Below are 27,489 nucleotides of genomic sequence, written 5' to 3'. Positions count from 1 at the left end.
TTTCTTTTAATGTTCTTTCAGAGTATTTGAAGGCAGCACGTTTCTCCTGACAGGCAGCTGAAAATATTTCCCAACCAACCAGTGCAGGCATCCCTCCCGGCCAGGAAGTTTGCACCTTCCAGCTGGCTGACAGCCCAGACCAGGTATATGCCCTCTGCATGAGAAATATTTCCTGGCTACTTCACTATTCTAATGAGCCCCAGCTCTACTTCAAACAAACAAACTCCCAAATTATTCAAAGCAGACAGTTAAATTAATATGTTAAAGAGAAAATGCTTGACCAACTTTATTGGTCTTCAGGTCTTGTGTGGCTTAATATTATTGTTAATATATACACAATATTTCTGTAAGTAAATGTAAAAAGAGTAGTTTGGTTCTAAAGCATGTTTTGAAAGAAAATGAAATAATGAAAACAGCAGTTTTTCTCTAATGCATATTTAAAGTTGGAGCACCACTAGAATTATCTTGATAAAAGTGCACATTAAAACTATATTTAGAAAAACCTCACCAAGTTATGCTATGCAATTTTACCAGTTTGACTAAATTAAGACTCTCTTGCTTTTTTTTTTTTAGAAGTCGTATCAACTGCATTGTCTTAGAAAGACTTCATAAAAAAATTACACCATGTAATAAGAGGAAGGCTGAAGATACTAAATACTTGAGGTCAAGTGCAATCAGTTTGTCAAATGACATTTCTTCACTCACTTTACTAGGGAGAGACTTCAGCTCAGAAATTAACATCATGGTTACCTTTGTAGACACAAAACACACTCCACAACTTCCACTCAGCACTGTGCGATGCAGAATGCCCCTTTTCCAAATGTACAAAACATTACTCAGTATGTAAAGAAAAAAGCTTACCAAAGGATCAGGGTGCAGGTCAAATGTTTCATTTGCCACATCTTTTACCAAGGCTGCTTCCAGCAGAATTCCCACATTGTTGCTTTGCTCTTTTTCACCTCTGGTCAGGTAGATGGTTTGAGCACAAGGCTGCATTAAAGAGTGTGAACTTTCCATTTTATCATTCAGCATCTCTTTCGAGTTCTCTTCTGGGGCTGGAAGCACAACAGAAACCGAGGAGCAGGCCGACTGGGCAGAGCTTGCTTTGCCGATGTCTTCCGGACTCTGCTTGAGCGCAGGTGCCTTTGAAGCCCTGTGGGAAGCGTTTCTGGGATGTGTTGTGGCATGTACGACTTGGCTTGTAAAGAGGTGTTTGTTAAGATGTAGCTTATGGGGCTGATTTACAGGCAATTCCACCTTGGTGTCTTTAGCCAGATCTATTTTCTTTCTCAGCACTTTTATAGAGGGGGACAATTGCCTCGGGGAGGCAACCGGTGAAGATGAGGAGGCAGCTGATAGTTGGGGGGACTGCGGAGACTGTTTTAATGCTGCACTGCCTCTTGACTGTAGCACAGGCCTGGACATAACCTTTGGCTTAACATTTTTGAAATTAGGTTTGGGAAAATTAACAATCTCTGATTTCTTCGCTTTGGTTATTGTTGATGCAATAGGAGACCTGTCCACTAGTTTTCCTGCAGTTTGACCTGAACCAGCTTTAAGCAAAGGCCTTCTATTATGCCCTCCTACAAATGCCTCATTTGGTTTCAGTTCACAAGTCTTGTCTCCAAAACCTGTCAAAGCTGAAACAGAAAAAGTTCTGGTTTTTGATCGTTCATTAGGGGTTGAAGTACATAGACCAGAATCAATTTCATCAGCCACAGGACTGAAGACCAGAAAAGTTGCTTCACACTTGAGGTCAGGGGTAACATTCCTCTTTGACTTCGGTACACTGTAAGATATGAAAGAGGCGTTGTGCATATCCTGAAGAGCAGCATTTCCAGAGACACTTTGTTCTTTGGTTAAGGGTTCACTTGTTTTCTTTGATACTTGTTCTCCATCCGTTTTATCTACCGGGAGAAGTTGCACATTATTTACAGGACTATCCATGCCTGTTTCAGTATTGCGATTCCCAGTTTCATCACGGTCAGGGGTATGCTGCAAGGATTTCATTTGGTCATTTTCACTGATAACAATGCATGGTGATAATGTATCTTGCCTACAAGGACCTATACATCCAGCGGTTAGTTTTACAGACTGTGCTTCTGTTTCCTGTGATTCTTTATCAGTCTTGTCCATGTGTTTCTGATAGTGTTCAACACCTGCAGAGGCAGGACAAAATACTTCAAGTTCTGAATAAGCATCTGAGCTTTTTGAAACCACTATTGTAGAGGAGAGATTAGGTGTTCTTTCTGAGCTGTTTCTCTCGAATTTCTCTCTCGTATATGCTTCAGAAGAGATTAGTGTTTCTCCTAGATGCATGTCATCATTTTGATCAGTTCCCAGAGCTTCACCTATAACATAAGTAACATCCAATGCACTCAAGTGGCATTGTGCCCTGTCCTTTATCAGGGACTGTGTGTTCTGCTCTGAAGCAGGAAGAGGTAATTCACTCTTAGAGTCAGTCTGACTGTAAGGCACAGATGGTTTCATACTCTGATTTTGCATTTTTGTCAAAGCAATGTTACCTTTCAATAAGTTTGTTGATTCTTTCAAGTCACAGTTCAAAGGAAACACACAAGTCTGTTCCATGATGGAAGAAGACTTGCATGCAGCATCTGCATCTCCCAACGGAGCTCCTATGCAGTTGTACTTATCAGGTGCTTCAGTATGCTGTTGTTTTAAAAGAATACCTCTTGAGTCACTTTTATTTTCAAGAACAGTATCATCTTGATGCTGAGTCACTATATTTTGGTCAGCTGAATTACCATGTATCTTGGTGGCACAGTTCTTTGAGGAAGGTGTAGCTCTGTCACATATGTAGTTACTTCCATTTCCATCCCTTCCAAGAAAGGAAGACTTCAAGCCATTCTTTGCTTTGTCATCTGACTTCTCAACATTCATTTTGAAGGCTAAATTTTAAACTGCTTTCATTTTATACTTATTTAAAATCCCAGGGAATGCAGATTCTACTGAACTTTGCAGAAAAAAAAAAAAAACAAAAAACACCTTTTCCCTGGAATGTGTCAACTGTCCTGAAAGATATTTAAAAAGTAGTTCTTTGTTTTCATGTTCCCCAAAAAGATGCAAAAGTTCTGGAAATCAAAAAAAAAACAAAACAAAACACCGCAATTAAAAATTATTAGCCAAACTAGGACTTTAAGACAGTAAGCATTCTTAATTCAAAGACTAATTGTTTAAGTGCAGCCGTTTTGTTCAACTTCCTCACAGAAACAAGGCTTTTGCAATGATGCCATTCAGTCATGTTTACCTCCATAAGCCACTTCCACTTCCCTGACTGACAAGCAACTTTTGAACCCTTTGGTCAGCTGCAATTAGTGTGACTTTAGGGTTGCATTCTCAGATACTTGGCTTGCTTGGCTTCCATGCAAGCAAAGGAACAACCCAAAACATTTGGGTCCTCAGCAGGGAAAAGGTATCAGAGGAACTACATGATAAAACAAACTTTCATTTTTTCCCTCTTCCAATAGCAGGGAACCCAAAAGGACACGGTTCCTCACACTGTGTAGTCAAGCTATGAATCTTCTTACTGCACGGTGCTTGGAAGCCAAACGCTTACACAGACTCAAAACCAAGCAGCTTAAGAGCAACATAAGAAAAATCTGTCCAAAACTGAAGACCAAACTGACTCCAGAAGCTCCCAGTCACAAGCTGCAAGCAGCTCAAAGAACTCTAGGGAACAATCACCACACACACTCATCCTGTTCTCACACACTTAGCATTCAGCCCTGCCTGCTGCTGGAGATGGGACATGGTGATAGGCAGATCTTCAGTCTGACCATGTCTGGTCACGCACATATTCTTATGTACAAGATTGCATGAAGATAGGAAATTTAGAGAGATCTAAATTGTAATAACGATGAAATGCTGCTACATAAGCTCAGGTCTAGAACAGACACCAGAGCAGCAACACGAGAGCAACACTAAGAATGACAGTAAAGAAAAACTTCAGTGCTCACTCCTTGATGTACATAGCAAAGACCAGTAACAACCCCAGACAGCAGTTTTTCTCTGCTCTGAAGGCCCTTTTCCTGCCTTCCAAGGAAGCAATGCACAGCAGAGATGGCTCAAGATCTTCCAAGAGCTGTCTTAAGACATGCAAACTGAAATAAAGAGAAGATGGGGAGGTCCATGATCATCTCTGGGGTTACATGAGTAAACTACCCCAGTACTGCTGGGGTAGATGGACATGGGACCCCTTCAGAGGCACTTGAGAGCAATTCCCTACATAGCAGCAGGGAATCTGGCAGGTAGAAGAGTCACTTTCAGAGCAATAAAGTCTAGATATGAGGGAAAGAGTTCACTTCATCCAACGAGGGAATCAGGCTGAAGATTCATTGACAAAGGTCAGGTTCCCAACTGAAGAACAGGTAAATTGGACAGGTGCTGAACAGCACCACATGTTTGGAGTGACAGATTCTACTCTCCCATCAAAGAAGAGGAAGGAGGATACGTGTCATCAAAAATGATGAGTAAACAGGTCAGTGGTGTTTAGGTAAAAATGCAAACACCAGAGCGCAGTGTCCTCAAATGAGGATACTGATATAATATTTTTGAAATTTGGTGGGAAGAAAGTAGCAGGACATGAACATCAGAATTATCTATATAGGATGGGCAGAAAAATGCACACTAATACAAGAATTATATTAAAGTCTGAAATTATTTGACTGTAAGGTAATCACCACGAGTAGCAGTGTCACTAAAGACTAAACATTCAAGCCTAACAGAAAAACAAAATATTTGATCTGCACTATCAAATGTCTCAAGTAGGGTGACCATACTGGTTGCAATACACTGAGACAGGTCAAGGAGGCTAGAAAATCATAAAACATAAAAAATAATGGGAGATTTCCACTATCTCAATGTTGATTGGGCACGTTGAAGAATAATTCCTTGATCACATCTTGTACCAGAATCAATGACTACTTTGGGAGACAACAGAAGCAACTCTTGATTTGTTCTCTAACAAAGAAATCTAAATCCTCACAGAAACAATAAAAGCCATTTGGAAAACCACAGCAGGAGAAAGAAAAACTCTTATCAACAAGTACTTCAGAAAGCACGAGGAAAAAAGGAAAAAATAAAAAAAAAACCAGCACACTAAGTATTGAAAGGTAAGTTACTAAAAGTAAGAATACATCATTCAGAAACCTGACTTTTCTCCTTAAGCTGGAAACATAGCTTGAAGTAAGTACTTTAAAAATAAATCCTTTTTCATACCAATGAAAAGTATAAAGGTTTCCACACAGGTTGTAGGGCCTGCAAACAGTTTCGAGTACAAAAGCAACCCCCAAATTAAGACTGTTGCAGAACTGCAGGAATTTGCATGCTCACTATGGACCAAACAGAGTGGCTTCTGGTCCACAACCTTGTCTTTACATTGGATTTTAAACATCTGTCTCAGACTGAGGGTAAAAAGACCATAGAACAAGGAAACGACAAGCTACCAAGATAAAACAGCACCCACCTCTGCCTTCCACAAGATGAAATGGGTTGACAGTCTTTAAACCTCCTGCTTCCTTAAGGCTGGTCTAGATCCTTTGCCTACACAGTATTATTCAATCCCTATAGAACTGTGAACAATTTCAGTACTCTTACTTTCATTTTCTATTAGAAAATGTAAAGCACAGGCAGATTCAAAAATTCTTTAAAAAAAAAGTCTTCCCTGGAGGCAGGGCAGGAACCTGTCCTGAATAATTTTTCATTGATTTAAGTCAATCACAGAATCAACTGCTGAAAAATATTTGCAAACTTTGATTTCACTGTTGTTTTGACAGATTAAAACTAGTTTCTGCTTGTCTGGAGCCTAGCCCATAGCACAGCTTGCTCACCGAGTCAGGTAACAATAAGTTAAGATTCCATTTTGATTCAGCATCAGCTCAGATGCAACCAGCAGTCTTCTCTTTCAAGAGCCTTCTCACTCCAGAAAACAGGGAACTCCAATATGCCAGGACTTAGCAAGACCAAGATCCCAGGAATTTTAAAAATGACATGTTAGTTTGCAGTATGCATAGCTAATAATGCCAAAATTTGAAACACAGGCAGCTAAGCAAACCTTGACCCAATCAATGCTGAAGAAGCTCCAAGAAAAATAAAAGTAGTTTTGAGACTGAGTAGACAAATGAGGAAGTGTGTTAAAGTTGCATATATGAATGTGTACATGTACTTAGAGAAGTCTGCTCACTCAGTCCTCTGAACTTTCACATAACCAGAGAATATACAGAAATAGGCCACTGATTCAACTATTTTTAAAGCAAGTTTTCACTTCTGTAATCAGTACTTTCATCAGCAACTAAATCAGCTTCAAGTACAGCTTCATATCCACATCTAGAGTCCTAGAAGTGTCCTGTATAAAAAGCGAGGTATTTCTAAGGATTAATTGTAGCGCATAAAAAACCTGTTAATCTATATTAACATTAATCCTCAAAAAAAATTTGCATTCTGTATCTCTGCAGGTACTAACATGTTCATCAGCTTATCAGAAGTCTTCCTGGTGATGAGAAATTCTCTACATCTAAGACCTGCCATAGAAGGCTGATGAAAAATTAACCTAAGACACCATCTCCTCCATAGGAGAAGTCAGTAGCAGCTGCACAGACACAACAGTTGCCCTTCCCAAGAACATTCTTTCCCAAGAATACACTGTTCCTGGCAACTAGCCACTTTGGGAATACTCTAAACTAAATACTACTAATAAACTTGCTTTGAGTTTATCTTATACCAACAAGCATTATGCGTGCCTGGCCCTCACATCACCCTACAGTGCACTGGAAAATAGTTCAGCTGTTTTGTGCCTTCAGTAAGGCTCAACTTGCCAAATTTCAGTTGTATATTTCAAGTGCTCACACACTGCAAAAAGAAGACTCAGTTAACAGAGATCTAAGCTTTGCCCTTCCTCAAGAGATATATGGGCTTGGGGTAAGAGAGCATCACTTCAATAAAAAAAAAGGGAAAGGAGCTTGGGGAGCAGGTTCTCATAACAGGAGAAAAGATCAACTGCTGGCAGCCCCAGATCCAGGCGAAATACAACACACAGAACTGGGCTCAGAGTAAGACCGTCTCACTTCTCCTAACCTACAAGGGGTGTCCAGGCGTGCCGTAAAAGGGCAAAGGGACAGACAGTGACTCATTTTGTGCTGGGTAAACAGAAATCAAAACAGTATCAATTACTATAGAGAATGCAAGCTACAAGTTAACAAATCACTACAAGAAGGCAAAGAATGCAAGTCAGTTTGTGTACGTGTCACAACATAGACAGTAATGATTTACACTTTTCCTGGTACTCCATCTGGAACTTGGTTCCTTCACCCACACCATCACACAGTGTTTACTCAAACCCATCAGCTGTGTTTGTGCAGCCTGTATGAGGCAGCAGGAGGAAAAATCTGAAAGGAGAGGTTGTGCCCAGACATGCAGGAAATCTAGAAGTCCTCCAATCAACTGAACATGCTTTGATACCAGACAAAACGGACTGTCAGTAGCTGTATTTCAGCAGAAAACTGTATTGCACAGTCAGGATTTACTACAGTCACTGAAGTCAGAAACCGTTTAAGGCATTTGTCAACGCATTACACTACAACCAGTTTACTTGACCGTGTTCTGGAACACAACACAATCACTTAAGCTTTACTTTTTCAGCAGGTACACCTGAAGGCAGAGATGGCAGAATCCAGGAGGGAGTCTGCACTGACCACGCATCCCTCCCAACATGTTCTGTTTGGTGCTGCTCACATGTTCCATCAGAAAGCATTGGGAAAATATGCAGTTTAAGGTAAGGGTGCGTTTGCACAGAATTGCCATTTCAGAGCTCCCTGTGCAGCCCCAGTGATGTTGCACCCTGTTGTGAACGAGCCTGTTGCCAAACTAATTCAAATTATTAGAAGGGAAGAGGAGTCAAGCTCCAAAAACAACTTCACCCAAACATTTAGCACATAACAAGTACAACATACTCCCAGAAGTGAATTACAGGAAGTGGTCCTGTGCTAATTGCATTGCTCGCTTAAGAACATAGTGTCATCAGTGCTGGCACTGTGAAGATTCTGTGTTTATAACAAAAAAAAAAAAAAAAAAAAAAACCACAACCAAACCCCACAGTGTAGCTAAGTGACATCAGTATGCTTCACTCAAAGCCATTTCAAAAATCAAACTCAATGTGAGATACTTGCTGTGGTAAGCAGAAATTACATGCAAGTTACATTTGCAAACAATCACAGAGGCACATTTGACTGAAGGAGCGGTATTCCTTTCACAGGCATGAACCATCAGGTTTTGCCTCCTACTTGGCTATTTGCCACCCAGCTTCAAGACTGAAGCACCAGCATAATATATACATGATAGTAACCAGGGAACAAGAATTTTAAGCAGTTATATGTTGGCCGTAAGACATTGAAGAAGTAAAGTGGAAAGGTAACTGAGCATACAGAATCACAGAATGTTAGGGATTGGAAGGGACCTCAAAAGATCATCTAGTCCAATTCCCCTGCTGGAGCAGGAACACCTAGATGAGGTTACACAGGAAGGTGTCCAAGTGGGTTTGAATATCTCCAGAGAAAGAGACTCCACAACCCCCCTGGGCAGCCTGTTCCAGTGCTCTGTCACCCTCACTGCTAAGAAGTTTCTTCTCATATTTAAGTGGAACCTCCTGTGTTCCAGTTTGAACCCACTGTCCCTTGTCCTATCATTGGTTGTCAACGAGAAGAGCCTGGCTTCATCCTCCTGACACTCACCCTTTACATATTTATACACATTAATGAGGTCACCCCTCAGTCTCCTCTTCTCCAAGCTAAAGAGACCCAGCTCCCTCAGCCTTTCCTCATAAGGAAGATGCTCCACTCCATCACCTTTGTGGCTCTGTGCTGGACTCTCTCAAGCAGTTCCTTGTCCTTCTTGTCCTTCTTCTCTACACACGCAGAAATCTGACATCCTACAATTATGTGTTCAAAACATGACACAGTACCATCAGACTATCCCAACACCTATGACTGCTCATGCTAACAGGTACAGCTACCCAAGTAGCTCACTCCTACTAGTGACTAAATGGTTGTCTGACAGAGACAGCAATGCTAGCACTTTCCCCAAACTCAGGGTCTCAGAGCCCTGGTTCAATGAAAAGCTTCAGCTGCTTTCACACCCTTCTTTTCTTTGCCCACAGTCACTGCTTTCCTAAGATGAAGAGTCCTTGTCTATTTAATTATTCACAAACTCTGGACATCTTTGTTGGCCTGTCTTCAAGGATATTAGGCTGTTTTCTCCATCTTCAAGTTCACGCTATTATTTGTGAGCACATAATACACTTAGACATTCCAGTGGATTGAAACAGTGTCTTGATAACACAATCTTTCTTCCTTTAATAACTGCCAACTTCTGATTTCTATTGTAAGGTAAGTTCCTGAAGAACTCTGTTTTTAGGAGCAGAAGACTGGTCCAGTGACTTTTCTAAAAGTAAATTAACTCCATCTTTTAATTAGATAACCAAGATACTTGAAAACAGTGTCTACAAATGGCATCTAGTATTTCAGGGATTCGTAGGTGCAATCCCTAGGCCAGGAAGTTCTGCAAATGCACATGCCCTTCCTCCATTCTGATTTACAGCAACCGACAATTTGAAACTCACGGAAGTAATCGAGATAAGCACACACAAGCCAGGGACAAATGCTAGCTATAAAGGCAGTGCAAGTAAGCAAGTGTGCTTTATTATTTGAGATTAAGTGCATGATCAAACAAAACCAAAGCTGCCTACTTGAAAGTGCAGAGGAGAAAACCAACGAGCCTCTCACTTGGATATTCCAGCACTCTCCATTCTCACAACTTAATCAGGCTCTCATTCGTAGTTTCATTAAGACAGCATTCATTGCTGAAAGTGGCACAGAATGCTCACAGGGTTTTCAAAGTACAGTACAGTACACAACTGCACACGTGGTCAGTTATATACTTAAAGTCATTTATTTATCCATTGCTACTATTTTAAAAGTCTGTGTATGGTTTTCCATGAGATCAGTATTCAATCTGCTACTCTTTAGGAACTTTTAAGAATGACATTAATTTATTACTTCATTGTTAAATTAGGCATCAACTTTTCAGGAAGACTCCCCATCTCTCTACACCTGTTTATATTTAGCAGAAGCATAAGTTTTTGTACAAGGAAGGATAAACTTTCAGGTCAAAACAAAAGTAAGTAGCTGCAATGTGGGGAAAAAAAGAAAAAAAGAAAAAAAAACCACACACAAAAAAACCCCACCAAACAAAAAAACCCCCAAGCAATAGTACATTTATTATGGCACTGCCTTGGAAGTTCAAGGTTCAAGTCTGTCTTTTGAAAGACTTGATTAAACAGCTAGGTACAAACAAGATAGAGCGTCAGAGCCCCATGTTCAACAATCCTGATCAGTGTTCAGGTGCCTTGACTAGATAGGGGTTACAAATACTGCCCACCTTCTCTGCTTCCTGGAATTCAGCTAAACCAATTTTCTCCACTGCTCCCATTTAAAGGGTACATTCATACGTTTTGATATCTTCAAGTTACAAAACAGTGAGCCGGGATTATACACAAGAATTTTTCCTCTAAGACTGAAATATTATCAGTGTAGGAAGAAAGGTGGTAACAGATTACAAAGAACAAAAATGCTTTGTGAATTCATGCTAGGTCTGCCCAGACACATACAGCAAATAAGCAAAACTTTAAAGTTAAACAAATAAGGTTCATGCTCTTCAAGAATGTCCTCAAGTTTCAATATAGTCTTCAGATATCTAGCAGCTTTCCTGAAGTGTCTCATCATATGTTCTTTATCATAATTTTTCATTTTTTAAGGATATTCCGGCCATCAGCACTCTTGCTGCCCTTCTTCCTTTGAACAAACTTCAAACATTCAAAGTATAAGTTGGGCTGACCAGTTCTGAACTAACTGGTCAGTCCTCTCAGCAATCTTTCTACTCTCCATTTCACATTCCTCCTCTTTTACGGAGCAGTCAATCCTCTTAACTTGCCCCCTGTTCCTCTCTTGCTTCTCTCATCCTAGCTGAAATCAAATCTAGCACAGAAGCAGGTACACAGGGAAGCAGTGCACAGTTATACCATTAGGCCATTATACCTTGGATTTGGGGGAGTGAGGTGGGTAGGGGGTGTTGCTGGTGGTGGTTTTGGTGTTTTCTGTTAAATTTTGTTTTAAAACATCCCCTCTGAGTATTAGGTCTACCTAATTAAGTGAAGACTTTTTGTCTGCTGCTAATCTCCTCTAGACTGACAAGTACAAAGCTTTCAGAAAACAGCAAGTACAAAAATGGCAGAAACACTCTGCAGGAGCAGCACTGTGCTGCATAGGTGGTGGCCAAAATGCCAGTCATAACCCTGGAAAAAAAAAATAATAGTTCTGATTTCCTAACAATGAGCCACAACTTAGTCATTTGTTTGGCAAGTCAGAGCAGAGACAGTTTTAACTATTACCACTGAAATAACTCCTGCATTAAATATTTGCCTTTACAATCAAGTTTTAACGCCAAGCAAATATACCACAATGTGCTAGGCAGCACACACTGAGACTACTTAAGGCTATGTGCTGACTCAAAACTTTTCATATTCCTGAACTATTATATGTGAATCATCTGTGTCCCCCCACACAACACATAGCTGACATTATCAGTATTCTGGCTAGTAGGGTAACTGTGTTGATGGAACTGGATAGTTACGGCCACAGAAACTCATCTGCTCCCATGCACTACATGTCCTTTCAGATCTTCACCTAAAACAGAGTTGTTCAGCAAGTGGCTATATTTAACATCAACATGAACATGAACTAGTTTACAGAGCATCTGGAGTACTCCTAACATCACCTGCAGCAAAGCAAGGTACAGCAGCATTACCTAGCTCTAGTGGATTACTCTGAGTAACAAATTTACAACCTGATTATCTGAAAAAGCAGATCAACATGGCTTCTAGTGACTGAAAAAGCAGCATCTTTGCCATGATACCCTTTTGCAGTACAAATTGAAGAATTAATGAAGTTGCTTAGGATTTCTCACATTAACCAGGTCAAAGTTTAATCAGCTCGCAGTTTTTGCAGACTCAAAGATGCTTGCTATGCAGAAGTGGTCATTCATTCTGAAAAAGATTACAGCCAGCCAAGAACAGTTTCCACTTACAAGAAATCCTACTACTGACTTAGGACTGCACTTTTGCACAGCAACACCATCACAGAAGGATTTGATTCTGAAGCTGTTGCCAATTAAAGAACTGTTGTTCCTACACTTTTTTTCTTTAAATATTCAAGGCTACTGATTATATGTAGCTAACAAAATCTAATAAAACTGCAATGAACTGGTTACAGGAAATAATATTTTGGTAGCCAAATAGGAAACAACCACAACTCAACTATCATAAGTCTTCAAGATGCACTGGTTGTTGAGGGTTTTCAGTAAGTGTTGCTGAATAATAGTTTAAATCTTATCAGACTTCAAAATTTCACAAATATTTCACCTGCAGTGCTGCACAACCGGCATCTGGAGCAACCAGGCAATTCACAACCATTGTTCCAACTGTTATAGTCTCAGGAGGAAAAAAAATTAAATACATTGTTTAAAAATAAAATAAAATACAATAAAAAGTTGTGTTTCCTACAAAGGAAACTTTCTCACAGTGAGATCAGAGTTTATTTTTACATCTTATTCTTTTCACATTTTTTATTTGTTTGTGTTTCAGTCCCAACACACACAAGCCTCTGAATCCATGAGGAACTAGGTCTGCAAAGCTAAACACAGCACCGCACACCAGCAGCAGACAAATGACAAGAATAAGACAGACACCATGACAGTTTTGTAGAAGTGTTTGGAGAAACCACCTTGATCTATGCAACACCATTAGGCTGAAGGCTGCAGTTGCTGCTCTATGGAAAGCACAAACTCCCCGTGCCGCCTGACGCGGCTGCCAACAGGCTGCCTGCAGCCCTGTGAGGATTGAAATTCCACCAGGACCTGGTGGGGGAAGGACCAGAGAGAAGGGGGAGCTGGGTACATGCTGCTGGAAAGGCTGCAAGGCACAGTTATTGGTCTCAGACAGGTGATCTGGAAGGGATCCAGGTGTGCAGGCTGTTCCCTGCAGATCCCCTTGGCTCTGGGGAGGGGGCTTCACTCAAGCCCTGAGCAGCAGCACCCCTGTGAGGGGTTCTGCATCCAACAGGCAACAGCGGGACTCGAAGCTCCCGTCTATAAATCATCCCCTCAGTCCCTCCAAGAGCACTCAGAAATGCTGCAGTCTAGCAAAGAATTATATATTTCTTCCTTAAGAAGCAAGTGGTGCAAATCAATATTTTAACAGTTTTTCCTGAATCAAGTCACTTAAAGTTAGGAATCAAATCCAAATGCTGCTTATCATAGTCTACATTTGTTTTACAGTACAGCTAAACCTCTGCACCAGAGCTCTAAAGCCTCTCAAACAGTTCTCCCCATTCACCTATCCAGCTGACTCAACAGCTTCCTGCAAGACTACACTGTATATGTAATGTATCACTAGACCGTTGCAGACATGCTGAACTACAACTATACATTATATAGGAACATTAGCTTTGATTTCAAATAAAGACAAAAGCCATAAGCAGTAACAGAAGTGTTATAAACCCAATGCCACATGCATACCTGATGTTCCCAAGTGAGTTTCAACTTCTGCTACAGCCTCCCCTTGAGATGGGGGATGTGCACAACTAGAGGACACTGCACACGCCAGCAAAGTACCATCTCTGAGCTACACAGGAAAAAAGCAGCACCATGGTTTTATAATAAACTAGATTATAACCCTTGAATAACTGATAACCCAACAGGAGTTACATGTTCAACAGGCAAAAACTTCCTTGCTCTTCCTTTGGCTGTTTTTTGAAAGGAACTGATTACACATTAACTTTTACCATACAGCCCCCTCGGTCCGAAGATTCACTTGTGCACACGGACTGGTTCTCTGGAATCTCTAGACTTGGTGCCATGTATAAACTACTCAGTCTGCAATACAACTCATCTCACATTTAACCCTTCAGGCTTTGACTTCACCAGCTTTATAAGCCTGATGGAGGAAAAACTCAAACTGCATACAAGCAGTGCTAGCAGCAGGATGATTTAAGACAACACTGGTCTGATCTGGTACACTTTAAGCAGTTATTCTACAGCCAGACACTCAGTTTGTTATCAGGAACCTATAAAATTCTGTTTCTTGGGCTAAACCACATTTAAAACATGTAAATATGCAACAGAAAATAACCGGGAAATCACACAGATAAAGGGGCTCTCCATTACCACCATTTTAAAAAGTGTTAATGGAAAAAAAATTACTGCACTATAAATTCTGCAGAGGGACCAGCAATACAAAGATTCAAGTCAAATGGTGCCTTTATATTCTTATGGTCAAGACTCAAAGGTTCCCCAGCTCAAAACTGCATAAAGTCCTAAGCTGTACAGATACCCTATGCGCAAACTTCTCCAAAGCTGCGCTTTCCAGGCCGTTCCTCCAAGGACATAATACACATCCATCATTCAGATGGCAATGGAGACAAGACATTATTTCTGGATTTATGTTGGTCATAGACCTTCATTATTTCGTTCTGCTTAGTACCCCCAACAAATGACAGCTGCTGTGTCAAAGAGTCACTTAACAGTACAGAAAGCCATGAAACTATCATCCATATCAGAAGCGAGTCAGAAACACTAGCATTTCATACAGCAAATACTTCACTTCTTTGCAATGCAGTTGGAAAACTCCTCCACAGTACATAAATAAGTGTACTTGAGTAACTTCATACAGCTGATGTTAGTTTGGGACACGGATAAGCAACTCTGCCTCCTGTGTTTCAGCTTAAAGAAGACAACAATTCTCACGTTTGTACAGATATTTGGGCTGCACAAAGCTTAAGTGGGCGTTTTGTGGGAATGAGGAAGAAACTCTGTTGAAAAACAAACAAGAAAAGAAGTTGCTTAGGTACCTAGTAAAAGCAAATAGAGCTTGCACAACTGAATACCATCCTGCGAAGGGTGACCAATGGTTGTTTTTTTTTGAAAGCAATCTCATGAGGTAAGTTTAAGTTTGCATAAGATAATTATTTTATCTATCAGCATCAAGTTTACCAAAGCACGTTAACAATGCTGTAATTTCTAGATTTCCATCTAGAAATCCACCAATTCACAGTGCACAAACAAGGATCTTCATGCCCTGCTCAACCAGGACTCAAAATCCACAGTTTGTCAATACAAGTTCTCTGGTAAACGAAATCCCAGAATGCTGGAGCAGCCTGAATCGAGAAGGGTTGCTTAGGCAGTAGAAGGGGAGGAAAAAATGAACAAAACACAACAAAAACACACACCACAAAAACAAAAAACAAACCCACAACCACAGAAAACCACATACACACAAAACAAAAAAACCCCAAACCACAGACACATACCCAGTGCTGAGTAATCTTAGAAAATAAGAGAAAAAGTCACAAAGCTTCTCCTGCTAGAAAAATGGATAGGAAAATACATAGCAATAACTGCTGAATCCTGAGGGAAAAACACTGAGCTGAGCAGACCATCCAGAAAGAACACACAAGACATCTCCATCCCTCAGATCTCTTGTTCCCACTTCTCTAATTTTAGAGAGTATTCATTAGAGCACTTTCTCCCTCCTTTATCAGGTATTGAGGGATGTTGCTGAATAGGAGACTGTGTGTGCCTTGATGTTTTCCCTTCAAATCCACTGTGGGGGTTGTGTTTTCTTTTCACAAGTCATTTAGGTAGTTTGCTGCTCAGAACTTCAAGCAATTAATGTTGGGAACTTTCTCCAGAGGAAATTGCCCCATAAGATGCAGGTGTGAAAGGGATTGGCAGCTGGAAGCCACTTGCTTCAGTCCTCTGGGAAGTTCATCTACAGCTAAGCCTTCAGGGTTGCAAAGCAGTTTTTGGTGGTTAGACTCAGAATTGTTCAAAGGTTGTTAGACTGAGTCCTTTGACCATTTTCTTCACAAATCACTGTACTACAGAGAACAGCAGATGTGAAAAGTATAATAGCAGAAGTAGCCATCTTCATAATATTAAACTACTAAAGTCTCCTGAATTGTTTCATGCAATCCTCTCCCTATCCAAGTTGCAAAAGCAACTGTCTGCTTAATCTCCCAGTTTCTAAAGGTTTTAATTCTTACCAGTTTAACATGTAACTCTGCCTTAGTTACACAGAATCTGCTCTTTCCCCCCGTCATGCCCTTGAACTCCAAATTTGCATACTAGGACTGAGAATTTGGGGTTTTAGATTCTTCTCATCCACATTTCAAATTAGAAGTTGGCAACTAACAAATTTAAATGCCATGGGCAAACTACACTCATTCCCAATACAAACCAATAATTCCAGCTACTACAAGGAGACTGATTTCACATACCAGGTGGCAATACAAACCAAACCCAAGCCAAGCACATGCTATAGTAGAGAAGCAGCATTCAGGATACTATATGAGAATCCTCTTTTTCTCAATATATATTTGGGAGATTCCCGAAGATTCCACTGAAAGAACCTTACATCTTAAGAATAAAGCAGCATTCACATACCAACAAGCCAGAGAGCATGTTTTGATTTAAGCTGTCATCTTCACCAACACAGGAACCACTGCAGACATCAGAGCCTCCTCCTGTTCAACTCTAACCTCAGTGCACCAGCTTAGTAGCCTATTTTTGCGTCTCTGTCCAACCACATGGTTCAGTTATTTTGCACAGAATGGGCTGGACACAAGATACAACACTATCCTACTGTGCTTACTTCAACAAGCCTTCTCAGCATTAGCTTCCATATGCAGAAATAAAATGGAGTAAACCTCTGTATTCAGGTTCATTTACATGTTTGCTCGTAAGACCACACAATGGGAAAACAGATTTTAATAGCTATTATACGAAGCAATCTCAAGTCTTATCATAGCCACAAACTTAGTGCAATAACACATTGGAGCTCACTGTTAGGATAGCTTGATGAATCAGATGCCCATCCCTAACTTATTCTTTGGTGTAAAGTCTAGCTCATTTATATGCAACAAGAATATACCAGTTCTGGTATATAACTATAAAATACTAATTTTTTAAACAACACAAAATATATTTACTAAGATACCTGTTTGATTAAGCATTTAACATAAGTATGCAAATCAACAGTTAGATCAGTGAATAATTCTGATTCTAAACCAACCACAGGGGAATTACTTCTGTTCCCAATCACACAATGTAATAACAAAGTCCAAGTCAGGCTGTGCTAACTGAAATCGAAGCACCAGCAACCATGAGCATCAGCAATAGTCCATACTTCCATAGACTCACCCCATGGTGTGGGCAGATTCATCCTGCATGTACTCAGAAGGTCAATATGTTCAAAATATTCAGTATGGAAGGGGAAACCAAATACCAACTTAGAGAACATTCCTGTGGTCTCAACACCAGACCTCTCTCAAATTGAGGCTGCCAAGTTTCATGTATCTCATGTTACATGAGCCACAAGAGTTTGACAGCCATGCCGTGCCATCCTACCTCTCTGCCAAGATGCACAGAGCCAGCTGAGGCCCAGGAGAGCTGACAAGTCCTCCAGCACAAGAGGAACCACCTCAGCAGCTACTAACAGCTAAAGAAATGCAATTGTGCCAGTCAGAGCTGCTCAGTCACTTAAACTGCAGCAACAACTGCAAGGATTGTATAACCATCAAGATGGTGGGACACCCCAAAAATCAGACTCTCCTGACTACAAGCTGCCACACATTTTCACCACAACAAGAATAAATTCAATAAAGTTCACACGCTCCTTGAGAAAGTTTAGGGTGCCTGAAAACAAACAACAACAACAACAAAAAAACACACATAGGAAGAAAAATTAAGATCCCTCCTGAAAAATGGTGCCTGAATAAGAGTCCCCATGCAGAGCAGAACAACAGAGATGGCTTTTAGATTACTGCCTGGGAAAAAAAAAAAAAGGAGGTAAGAGTCACAAGATCACTTTCTGCTTAATACCCAATATATTCAGAAAGAAACTAGATGTCAGTGCTGTCATGCTTATTTACAGAGAATATATACAGAGGAATACCAGTCACTAGCTCCTTCTCTTGACAGAAGGTACTTGCAGACTTTGAGGTATTGGGTATTACACAGAACAACACTCAGCCGCTGTACTGATGCAAATACTAATGACCTGCTTTCACCAACTAATGCCCCATTGCTAAAGTGGAGAGCAGCTGACAGCTGGTAGCCAGGAAGCCCTGGTTGCAAGACACAGGAGGGCACATTTGTTTTTCAAGCATCTGAATACAATGTCACAGACAGCCTGGTCTAAGGTAGGGTGACCTGGAACAGTACAAAATATGTAAGGATTATGCAACTGCCTTTTTTTTTTTCCTCTATGGATGAAAGCCTGTTCCTGGGTAGCAATCCATACTATGTGATCACTTAAACCCCAGGCTCCCTCAGGTCACAGTGACCATGCTCCTTCATTCCACCTGTTGAGGACAGAACCAGTTTTGGAGAGTAATGAAAAGCAGCACATTAATCAGCTGTGACAACAGTTTCCCCTCTTCAGTTTTAAAAATGGATCTGTTCACACACAAGACAGGGGTGCAGGTCACAGCCCACAGCAGTTTCACTGATCCTCATTGTTACACATTTAAGTAGATTCAGCTTAATGCACTTTTCCAGACCTTCTGGTTGGAGAAGTTTTCGCAGTGTGCTGCAGGTCACCCCTGCCTGGCTGCGCAGGACACTTGACACCACCAGTTTCCACTCTGACTGTTCCAAGTGTATCAGACACTGCTTCTCACAGGCACACGCTTCCGTGTGTGCACTTTTCACCTTTCAGTAGCAATAACATAAAGGAATTATTAAGAAAAATCTCAGGCTTTTTAGAAAAGCGTTGTTACTAGTCCTACTCTACCATAACACACAGACACAGTTGAAGATGTGAGAGATAGAAATGCAGACATGAAACTAAAACTAATTCCTCCTCTGCCATTTCAGGGTTAGAATAGGTAACACTAAAAGTTAATATTATTCTCAAAAGGTTGTTAGGTAACCTACGAAATAGTATAATAAATTTAAGACATTACCACTGCACTACAATCCTTCAAAAGCTACTTCTGGGATTTCTTTAGAAATAATTACTACTCTTATCTAACAGAGCCCCCTGCACAGGTCTGACTGCCCCCTCCAGCCTTTCCTCCTGCCTGTTTCAGAAAAAAAAGAAAAAAGCAAAAAATCACGGCAGAGCTAAAAGCTAAGGTGAAGCCATGGCTATCTGTTTGCTTGCCCAGACCCCCTGAATCACCAACAGAGAACGATCCCAAGAGGGAAACAGCCAACTATCACCTGTCCTGCAGCTTTTTAAACAGTCAGTGATTTGCTTGTCCCTATGTTGGGCTCTGTCCTTGAGCACTGGATGCTTGTTTGTAGGTTAGTTAATCCTGCTTACAAGTTCAGCTCTATTAAGGCCGAGAATTTATTATAATAATATATTCAAGTCATAACTGTGTTGGTTTAAACAAATTTTGCAATACCACGTTTATTTCCTCTCTTTCCCCATTCTAGGTACAGGCCTTCCCCCCGCCTTAAGGAGAAACAGGTTAGATTTCCTTTACCACCTTAAAAGTTTGACTGATCTTCCCTTCTATTAGGTTCTATTATTAGAAATCAAATACTGGTAGCTCCTGTTTTAGTATTTTAGCAACAGATGAAAAAGCAATGCCTTAGCATGCAAAGATCAATGACTGAAGATCACCTCAAATACCGGGAATACCAAAAAAGCCACTAAGTGAAGGCCTTTTCTCATCCCCGACTCTCCATTTTAAGAACTGTAACTTGATTGTTCTTCCCAAACTTTAACAGAAAATGGCATATTACACTAGTTTTGCCAACACATCAACCAGCCTTCCAGGAAATACTGTGTCAGCAACATATGGAAACTACTTGCAGGGATTTTTTTTGGCATTTGTCTCTCAGCCTGGCATGTTTTTAGCATTAATTGTGGAAGCCACTAATATTTCTGTTTTAGCTGTTAAATTTAAAACACCAGGGAACATTAAATCAATGACAGTATGCCGTTATGGTTTGATAGAAGTTACCAAACCTTCCTCACAAAGATTACCAGCTTCTATGTAATTTTTTCAACTAAAAGGTTTACTTTGGACTACATTTAGGCACACAGCTTCAGAAAGTAAAAGTAATCTTATTATTCTCTAAGTAGCAAAGAGTAAACTGTAAGAGCCACATATAAGAGTATACATCTGTATTTATGGAATAAACAACATCAAGTAATACATTTGGAAAGTTATTTGGAATACAGTAGCACCTCACAGTAAGGCACAGGTGAGAGAAAGATGCACCACAAACTACTCACCATAATCAAAGCACAAGCCTTTTGAAAGAGATGAGTTGAAGCTGAGTTAGATTAGTCATCAAAAGCTCTCCTCAGTGGTACACACATCAGAGCACAAGCAATCAGTGCAACTCGGGGGGGGGGGGGGAACACAACAAAAACACACACAAAAAAGAAAACCACACATAGAAGCCAGAATACAGAGTCCTCTTAGAGATTTCAACTTTCAAAGATCAGTTCAACCACGCAGCAATAACAGGCTCAGGCTGAAGAATTTTCCTTCGACACTCTGCCAGCGCTGCATCAAAAGCTCCCTGCATGCTAGAAACACGTCCTCAGAGCAGGTTTGACCATGACTTCACAGAACTGACAGATGATACTTGCGAAGAGGTATTTTCCGTAACATTTCAGACCTTATTTACAGTAAGGGACAGGAGCTCCGTTCAACAAAGCAAGCAATTTGTTTGCCTGGCCAGGCATGAAGCGAGAGGAGGACAGACTTGTCCAACCCCCCTGTTCTGTCACAGAGAGGCTCAAAAGACTTATACACAAACTACTATTTTCATGAAGCTGTGGGTTACCTCAACTCAAACACAGAGCCAGCCTACAAACTCACCGCACAGCAGCTCCAGTCCCAGGAGTTTTTGGCCAGCGCCACCTGCACTGCCTGCATAGGGCTCCCCAGAGCTCGCAGGGCACAGGCGCCAGGTAGGGAAATATTCCCCCTGCACTCTTCAAGTCGCAAAGAGAAACTCCCGCGGACATGCAGGTGTTTCCCCTCATACCCCGCTGCTGTCCTTACACCGTGCATTACAAGTTACAGAAGACAATTTTATATTATGAAGTCTGCAGAGCAGCTTTGGCAATTTTAATCTTAGCCTACCTTCAGATAGCCTGAGGAAAGAACAGTTGTTTTGAAAAGTCATATTGCAACATGTCAAACAATTATTCATTTTCGCCCTGCAGAACTAACAGTTCTCCCTCACCTTTTTTAGGTGACATAAACTGCAGTCTCTTACTCCTGACTTACAGGCAAGGAAAGACAAATATGGTGCTTCCAACAAGCTGAATGGGAGACTTTCCTTTACTCAATTAATTTAAACACATAACAGATTTGCTCTAGAAATGTATAATTTGCTGGTACATCTATTCACTGGAGCCTTCTCAATTAATTCAGCATTGCAGAAAAAGTAAAAAAGAACAAAAAAAGGAAAGCTAGGATACACTAGCTATATAAAACAGTGTGAAGGTTACTTTCACCCTCTGAAAGTATTTCTCCAGGGTATAAAAGAATTGCAATAAACAAATACATTTTAACAAAGTCAATTTAAATATGAAATTATGACAGCTATATTAAGCACCACTGTAACATATTCATCATTCAAATTAAGACATTTGAGTGACGTGCTCACTGACAATGTTTTAAACACAGACAAACCTCTGGCTTTGGGTATGCAAACTTAAGAGTTGAAGAGTTAAACATTACGGAATAATTTCTCTTTCTGAAGAAGAAACAGAACTTTCTCTGCATTCCTTTAATTTATCCAGTTCAATGACTGGGTTTTCAAGCTACAAGAAATGAAATAAACTTGAAGTCTATCAAAAGGTCACAAGTTTTTTTTTAAAAAAAGCACACCACACCAACCTCTAATACTTCTGAAAAAAAGATGTTAGGGATCTAAGGTATAAAATGCATAGTGTGCACAGTCTCTTGGTGATACATAATCTTTCATTATAAATGAGAACTGATAATGCACCATTGCATCATCTTTTAAAGAAGGTACAGATTATGCACTATTTTTCCTACACAGAAACATATGAAAACTCCTACACTGCCCAGACATCTGTTAACAAACACTAAATGAATAAAATTATTGCTCCCAGAACAGAAATCTTTAAGTATCCCATGTTACTAGACAACAATCTCTACCAACGAACTTTGTAGCATAAAAGTGCTTTAAGATGCCAAATGAACTAATTGAGCAAATCCAAGTCTCTTTCTGTTCTTGAATGAGCCTTGCAAAAGTTATCTGGATGGCAATAGGCTCCAAACTCCAACACACAGCATACTACTGTTCCACTAGTTTACCAGTGCAAGAAGACAATACTGGAAGAGCCAAGACTTTGGCACTACACAGGTTGTCATTGAGATCCCATCTCAGTGCCTCCAATACTGGCTCCCAGTTCATTATGTTTACCATCAAAAAAAACACACTGCACCATAAACTTAACAGAAAAGCATAGAGCTGAGAACCTGCAGAACAGGAATTGCTGCAGGATATAATCATCTCTCAGAGCAAAAAACCCCACACGGAAATCAGAAGGAACTAAAGCAGTAAGTATATAACCATTGACTAGGAGGACACCCAGTATGAATAAGCTCCCCTCCAGCACCACAGGTGTGCTCCATTCACAGCTTCACTGGGCAAGTCCTGGTGCTGCTCAGCTGTCACACAGGACACAGCAGGATACATTAAACGTAGCCCTCTAACAACCATGTGCTACCAGCACCCCCAAAATATCATAAAAACATCTCCAGCTGAAGCCTACACATCCAGGCCACCCCTCCCCAGCTGTGCCGAGCCTGCCATCACCTCACCATTATCCCAACTTCCTGGGTTGCTACTCAAAGTCGATACAGCTTGGTCATGACATTCAGGATTTCTGAAAAGCTGCTCTTTAAGGTATGTACCTACCTCAACACTGAGCTGTGGGCAGATGTTCCTCCTTCATTACTCCTCACTTCACCCATGACACTCTCCCTCATGGAGATTTAAGTGCTCTCACTCTATTTCAATACAGCTCAAACACCTCCAGGCAAGAAAAGTGATCACCAACAACCTTCCCTCCATCTCTCCCCTTCACAGCATCATAGGTCCAAATTTATCTTCTCTTTGATCTATCCATCCGTATTTCATCAACTGATTAAACTGGCGCTTTCTTGGACAGGTTTCTCAAGTTGTTTCCCCACTACTTGGGCTGCCAGAGTCTCATCCCTTAACTAGGGACACAAGGAGGCACAGGCAGAGCAAAGGGGCTGCTCACAGCAGCACCAGGCAGAGATCACCACAAGCTTCTGAGAGTTGAGCTGACAGTCTGAACACATTGTTCTCTTTCATCCAACTTAGCATGTGAGGGTTATAAAAGAGTTTTTCCTTCAGAAGTAAGATTTTAAAATTCCAGCATAAAAGGAAGGTGCAGTAAAGCTCCTACTAAAAGTTTTCTAGCTGAAGTATTTACCGTCATATGTCTTGGACATAACACAGATTATCATTTTATCACCCATCTGTAAAGCACTCAAAACCAAACTCTGATTTCTTTAGCTTGATCTTCCCTTTCCTCTGAACCACCAGCAGATGACACGGAAGAAGAGGCTGGTCAGCCAAAAGCATGTCTGCCTTCCCTTGCTGTGATGGCAAGTGAAATGGTTGTTTAAGTAGAAATTTATTTCATTTATCATTAAATCCCCAAATACATTAAATTATCATAAAATTTTGTCTCCAACTATTGACACAGATGATAGAAAGGAGTAAGTATTTCATACTAGTTAGAGTTGTAGCACTCACGCTGCCCATAGGAAGATGCTTTTTGGCAGTGTGCATATTTCATGAACATTTACTGAAGCACCACCCCTTCAGGCCACACAAATCACATTATAATATGTGATGTATTAATCCTGTGGTGGCCATTTTCAGTATCATTCCTCTCTTTAGGATATGCAAACACGAGATCCCGCAATTAACTGCAACACTGGCCCAGAGTATTTAACTTCTGTGCTGAAATACAAACACAACAGAACAATCAGAGTTAAGCAAAATATTAGTTTGTTTAGGAAGTTATTGCAACCTCAAATATTTCTTTCATAGGCTTGAAATTCTGTGATTTATAATTATTTTCCTTAATAGTTCTTAAGTGTGAGGTTTCACTTCTATACGTTAAATAATTCACATACTTGTTTAACTTGAACATGAGATTTGTATAATGAAGCAAGATGAGGAATGAAAATTGTCTCCCTCTGCTCAGCCAGGCTTATCTCAGCACGCCTTGTACGCTGCTTCATTCCCTCAGCTTCCAGAGAGCATCCACTCACCAATGCAGCATGGCTGCGACCTGGCCACTAACAGAAAATACTTGGGATACTTGGCAGAAAACCTGAATTTGCATCATCTGGCACAAGAGGTGGGAAGTGCCCTCCCGAGAGGGATGATTTCAGCTGAGTTCTTGCTAAGCTTAAAGTCAGAATAAAAACAGATTAGAGATGCAATCCCAGGGTCAAAGCTCCATTTATCTTCCAGACACAGGCACCACAGTCCTCCGGATTGAAGAGCACTAGCCATGTGAAAAACGCCAGTGCAATTGCTCTTGGCTTTCTTCTTCAATTTTTTCCATTTCAAGTCATAAGTACCAAGACTCCCAAATTAAGTTTGAGCTTTACTCTCATCAAATCTTTGCTTAACCCTGGCATTCCAACCTAAACAAAGAGAACCAACAATAAAGTTATCTGAATTAAACAACTTACCCAGTTTTCAAATTTCAAATTCAAATTTCATGCAGATCAGTATCTTTTATGATTATTTTTATCAGAGTCTACACTAGCTTGCTTATCCTGCACTTTGACCCACCTAAAAAGTTCCAGTATCATCTGTAAAAATTTATTTCCCCCCAGTTAAAAAGGAAAATCAGATTGATCATCTTCCTTTAGGAGACTGTTGTTCAGGATTAGCCTTAATTTATAGTCTTTGAAGTTACCAGACCACTGCACTATTGAGTAATATTTTTTTTTTTGGCTTCCTAGCAAACTGTTCGAGTCTCAGGGCTAAGCACATGCTGTTCTACTTGAATGGCAATATGCCAAATCTGTTTAAATATTTAAACATTAACCTCAAAGTCACTGGTTTGTAGAAAGGCAGCCATTAGTCCAGAGAGAGTAAATCTGTTCTCCAGGCAGTACTGTTGAGTACAAAGGCCATTTTGCCACTTTCTGAAAGTGATTTCTGGAAGAGCTGAAAAGCATGGAAAAGTTGCTGGAGTATTCATAATCGCTTCAATGACAGATCTTATCTTTTGAAGTATGGACGCATGCACATTATGTGACATTTTCAACTTCTGGCACTACATATTCATCTTTTGTGTTTAAAAATGCTACTGTTTTGCATTAGGAAAGTAAAAAAGTTTCAAAGATTTCATAGGCAAGTTTTCTTTTCAGTTATTCTATGTCAAATCCCAGCTACCAAGAAGTAGTCAACGTGAATACTGGTTAGAGTTGAAAGTCAAAATGAAGCAAACATTACATATTTCTCTGTGACAATGAAAAAAGTGAAGAAAGTGCAAGGGCTTAAAAGAAAAAAAAAAAAAACCACACAAAAAAACCCCACAACAAACAACCCACATACCCCTACACACCAAAAACAAGCAAAAAACCCACAACAAAAAAATACCCCTATACTGGTATCTACATTTACAAAACAAAACTAGACAACTAAAAGCTGAACAAACAATGACAGGGTTTCTACATTTACTCTTCTTAATAGGTTGTATGATTACCCTGTTATTTAATGTTATTTTGAGGCAAAAAAGAAGTTGAATTGCCATTTACAATTTCTCTGAAATTGTGCTTCTCTCAAACAAAACCAGAAAACAAACCACACACACTGAAAGGCCAGTAACATCTAAGAGCTTCAAGGATCCACACCTTTGTGCACCATTCCAATTGTTCACTCACAACTAAATAAGAAATGGAATGAACACAAATATTGCAATTTTTAATGTATTTTTTTGGAGAGAGAGAGAGAAAAATCAGCCAAAGAGATGCAAGGAAGGAGTCAGCACACCACTTTTGCAACTGTTTTGTAAACCACCTTCTGCTACACAGAGGCCATGATTAGTCCGGGAAATTGAGAAACCTACTTCTTTATAGTATCTGGCTATATTTGCATTTGACAAGCATAAGATCAGTTTTATATGAAGCCACTGGTTGTCACCAAAAAAAAAAAAAAAAAAAAAAAAAAAGAACAGCCATCAAGAACACATTGCACTTGAATTTTTTTTCCTAGAAACGTTTTCCCCCACAATTTTTTTTAAAACAAAATTCCAGGCTGTCCCTTTGCAGGAAGGTGGCATTCACTGTGTGTTTATAAATAAATAAGCAGGTTGTAACAGCAGCTTTACTCTGACACAAATCAGCTCTAAATATAACTTATGTAGATACTATGGAATGACCTCTACCAAACCAGACTTCTTTTATCAATTATATGCATCCCACTAGAGATTAGAGACCAGAAAGACTGACCCCCAAGTCCTCCACCCAACTTCCACATCATTTTCAATAAGAAAGCTAAGCAACTGGAAAAATCTGAAAGCCTATGACGGAGTGACCTTGTAGAACACAAAGCTTCCCCACTTACTTTGCACCGAAAATAGCCCATTAGGAGAGAAAAAAACCCTACCACACAGGCTTACTATATTTAGATGACAACGTACCTACAGGGCACCCCACACGAGTGCAGGCTGGAGACATGCCCACATGCCAAGCTGCACCATTAAAGTGTCAAGCGTCCTGCTTGAAGGGCTGCTCTTACCGCTGTACTTAGTTACCTTTGTTCTTCTCAGTTTTGGGTACCTAATGGTCACTCCTCTCAAGGCTCTGCAGCACATATTTGTGTAAAAAATATGCATTTTTGTGACTGCACATCACTGTGGAGTAAGGTTTACACACCAGCACAGCAGTGCAGTGACCTGCGGGACGCCAACAGTTCAGCTTACAGGAGACACTGCTACAAAGATAGCCAGGCACAGAGGGAAGGAATTAAAATACCGACTGCCACTAGCTTAGGACAGGTGGAAAAAGCTGCACACTGAAAAAATTCCAGAAACCCCAACTAATATGGCAGGCATCACTGCCTAGTGCTTGAAACACAGAGCCAACAGGCTACGGGGCAAGCAGGGGAGGTACTATCCAACACAACAACAGCATGGTCAGTACTTTTCTTGCTAAAGTAATGGCTAAAGCTACAATCTGTCTGTCAGTAGAGGCAGCTTTTAGTAAGACTTCAGTAGGTCTAATGACACAGCCTCCTCATCTGCAAAACTGAAGACAGCTGCTATTCATTTATCACCTTGCAATTAAGCTATTAAAT

General features: G+C 40.4%; 1 protein-coding gene across 5 annotated transcripts in view; it reads right to left on the bottom strand.

The window, feature by feature from the left end:
- MTUS1 (microtubule associated scaffold protein 1) overlaps positions 1–27,489 on the bottom strand; it is a 120,551-nt gene that overhangs the window by 83,595 nt on the left and 9,467 nt on the right. For 2 of the 5 annotated variants that reach the window (XM_082050403.1, XM_082050405.1), the window contains exon 2: positions 862–3,092. In XM_082050403.1, the coding sequence (XP_081906529.1) occupies positions 862–2,901 (2,040 nt within the window). In that variant the 5' untranslated portion in view covers positions 2,902–3,092. Of the gene's footprint in view, positions 1–861; positions 3,093–20,374; positions 20,475–23,049; positions 23,136–24,872; positions 24,921–27,489 lie in introns of those variants that run through there. The other 3 variants (XM_082050406.1, XM_082050407.1, XM_082050404.1) reach the window with 3 other exon arrangements.

Source organism: Streptopelia decaocto (genome assembly GCF_964273445.1).
Source record: "Streptopelia decaocto genome assembly, chromosome: 4".
Taxonomy (NCBI): Eukaryota; Metazoa; Chordata; class Aves; order Columbiformes; family Columbidae; genus Streptopelia; species Streptopelia decaocto.
The sequence above is the reverse complement of the archived record's forward strand: the minus strand, read 5'-3'. Positions and strand labels throughout refer to the sequence as shown.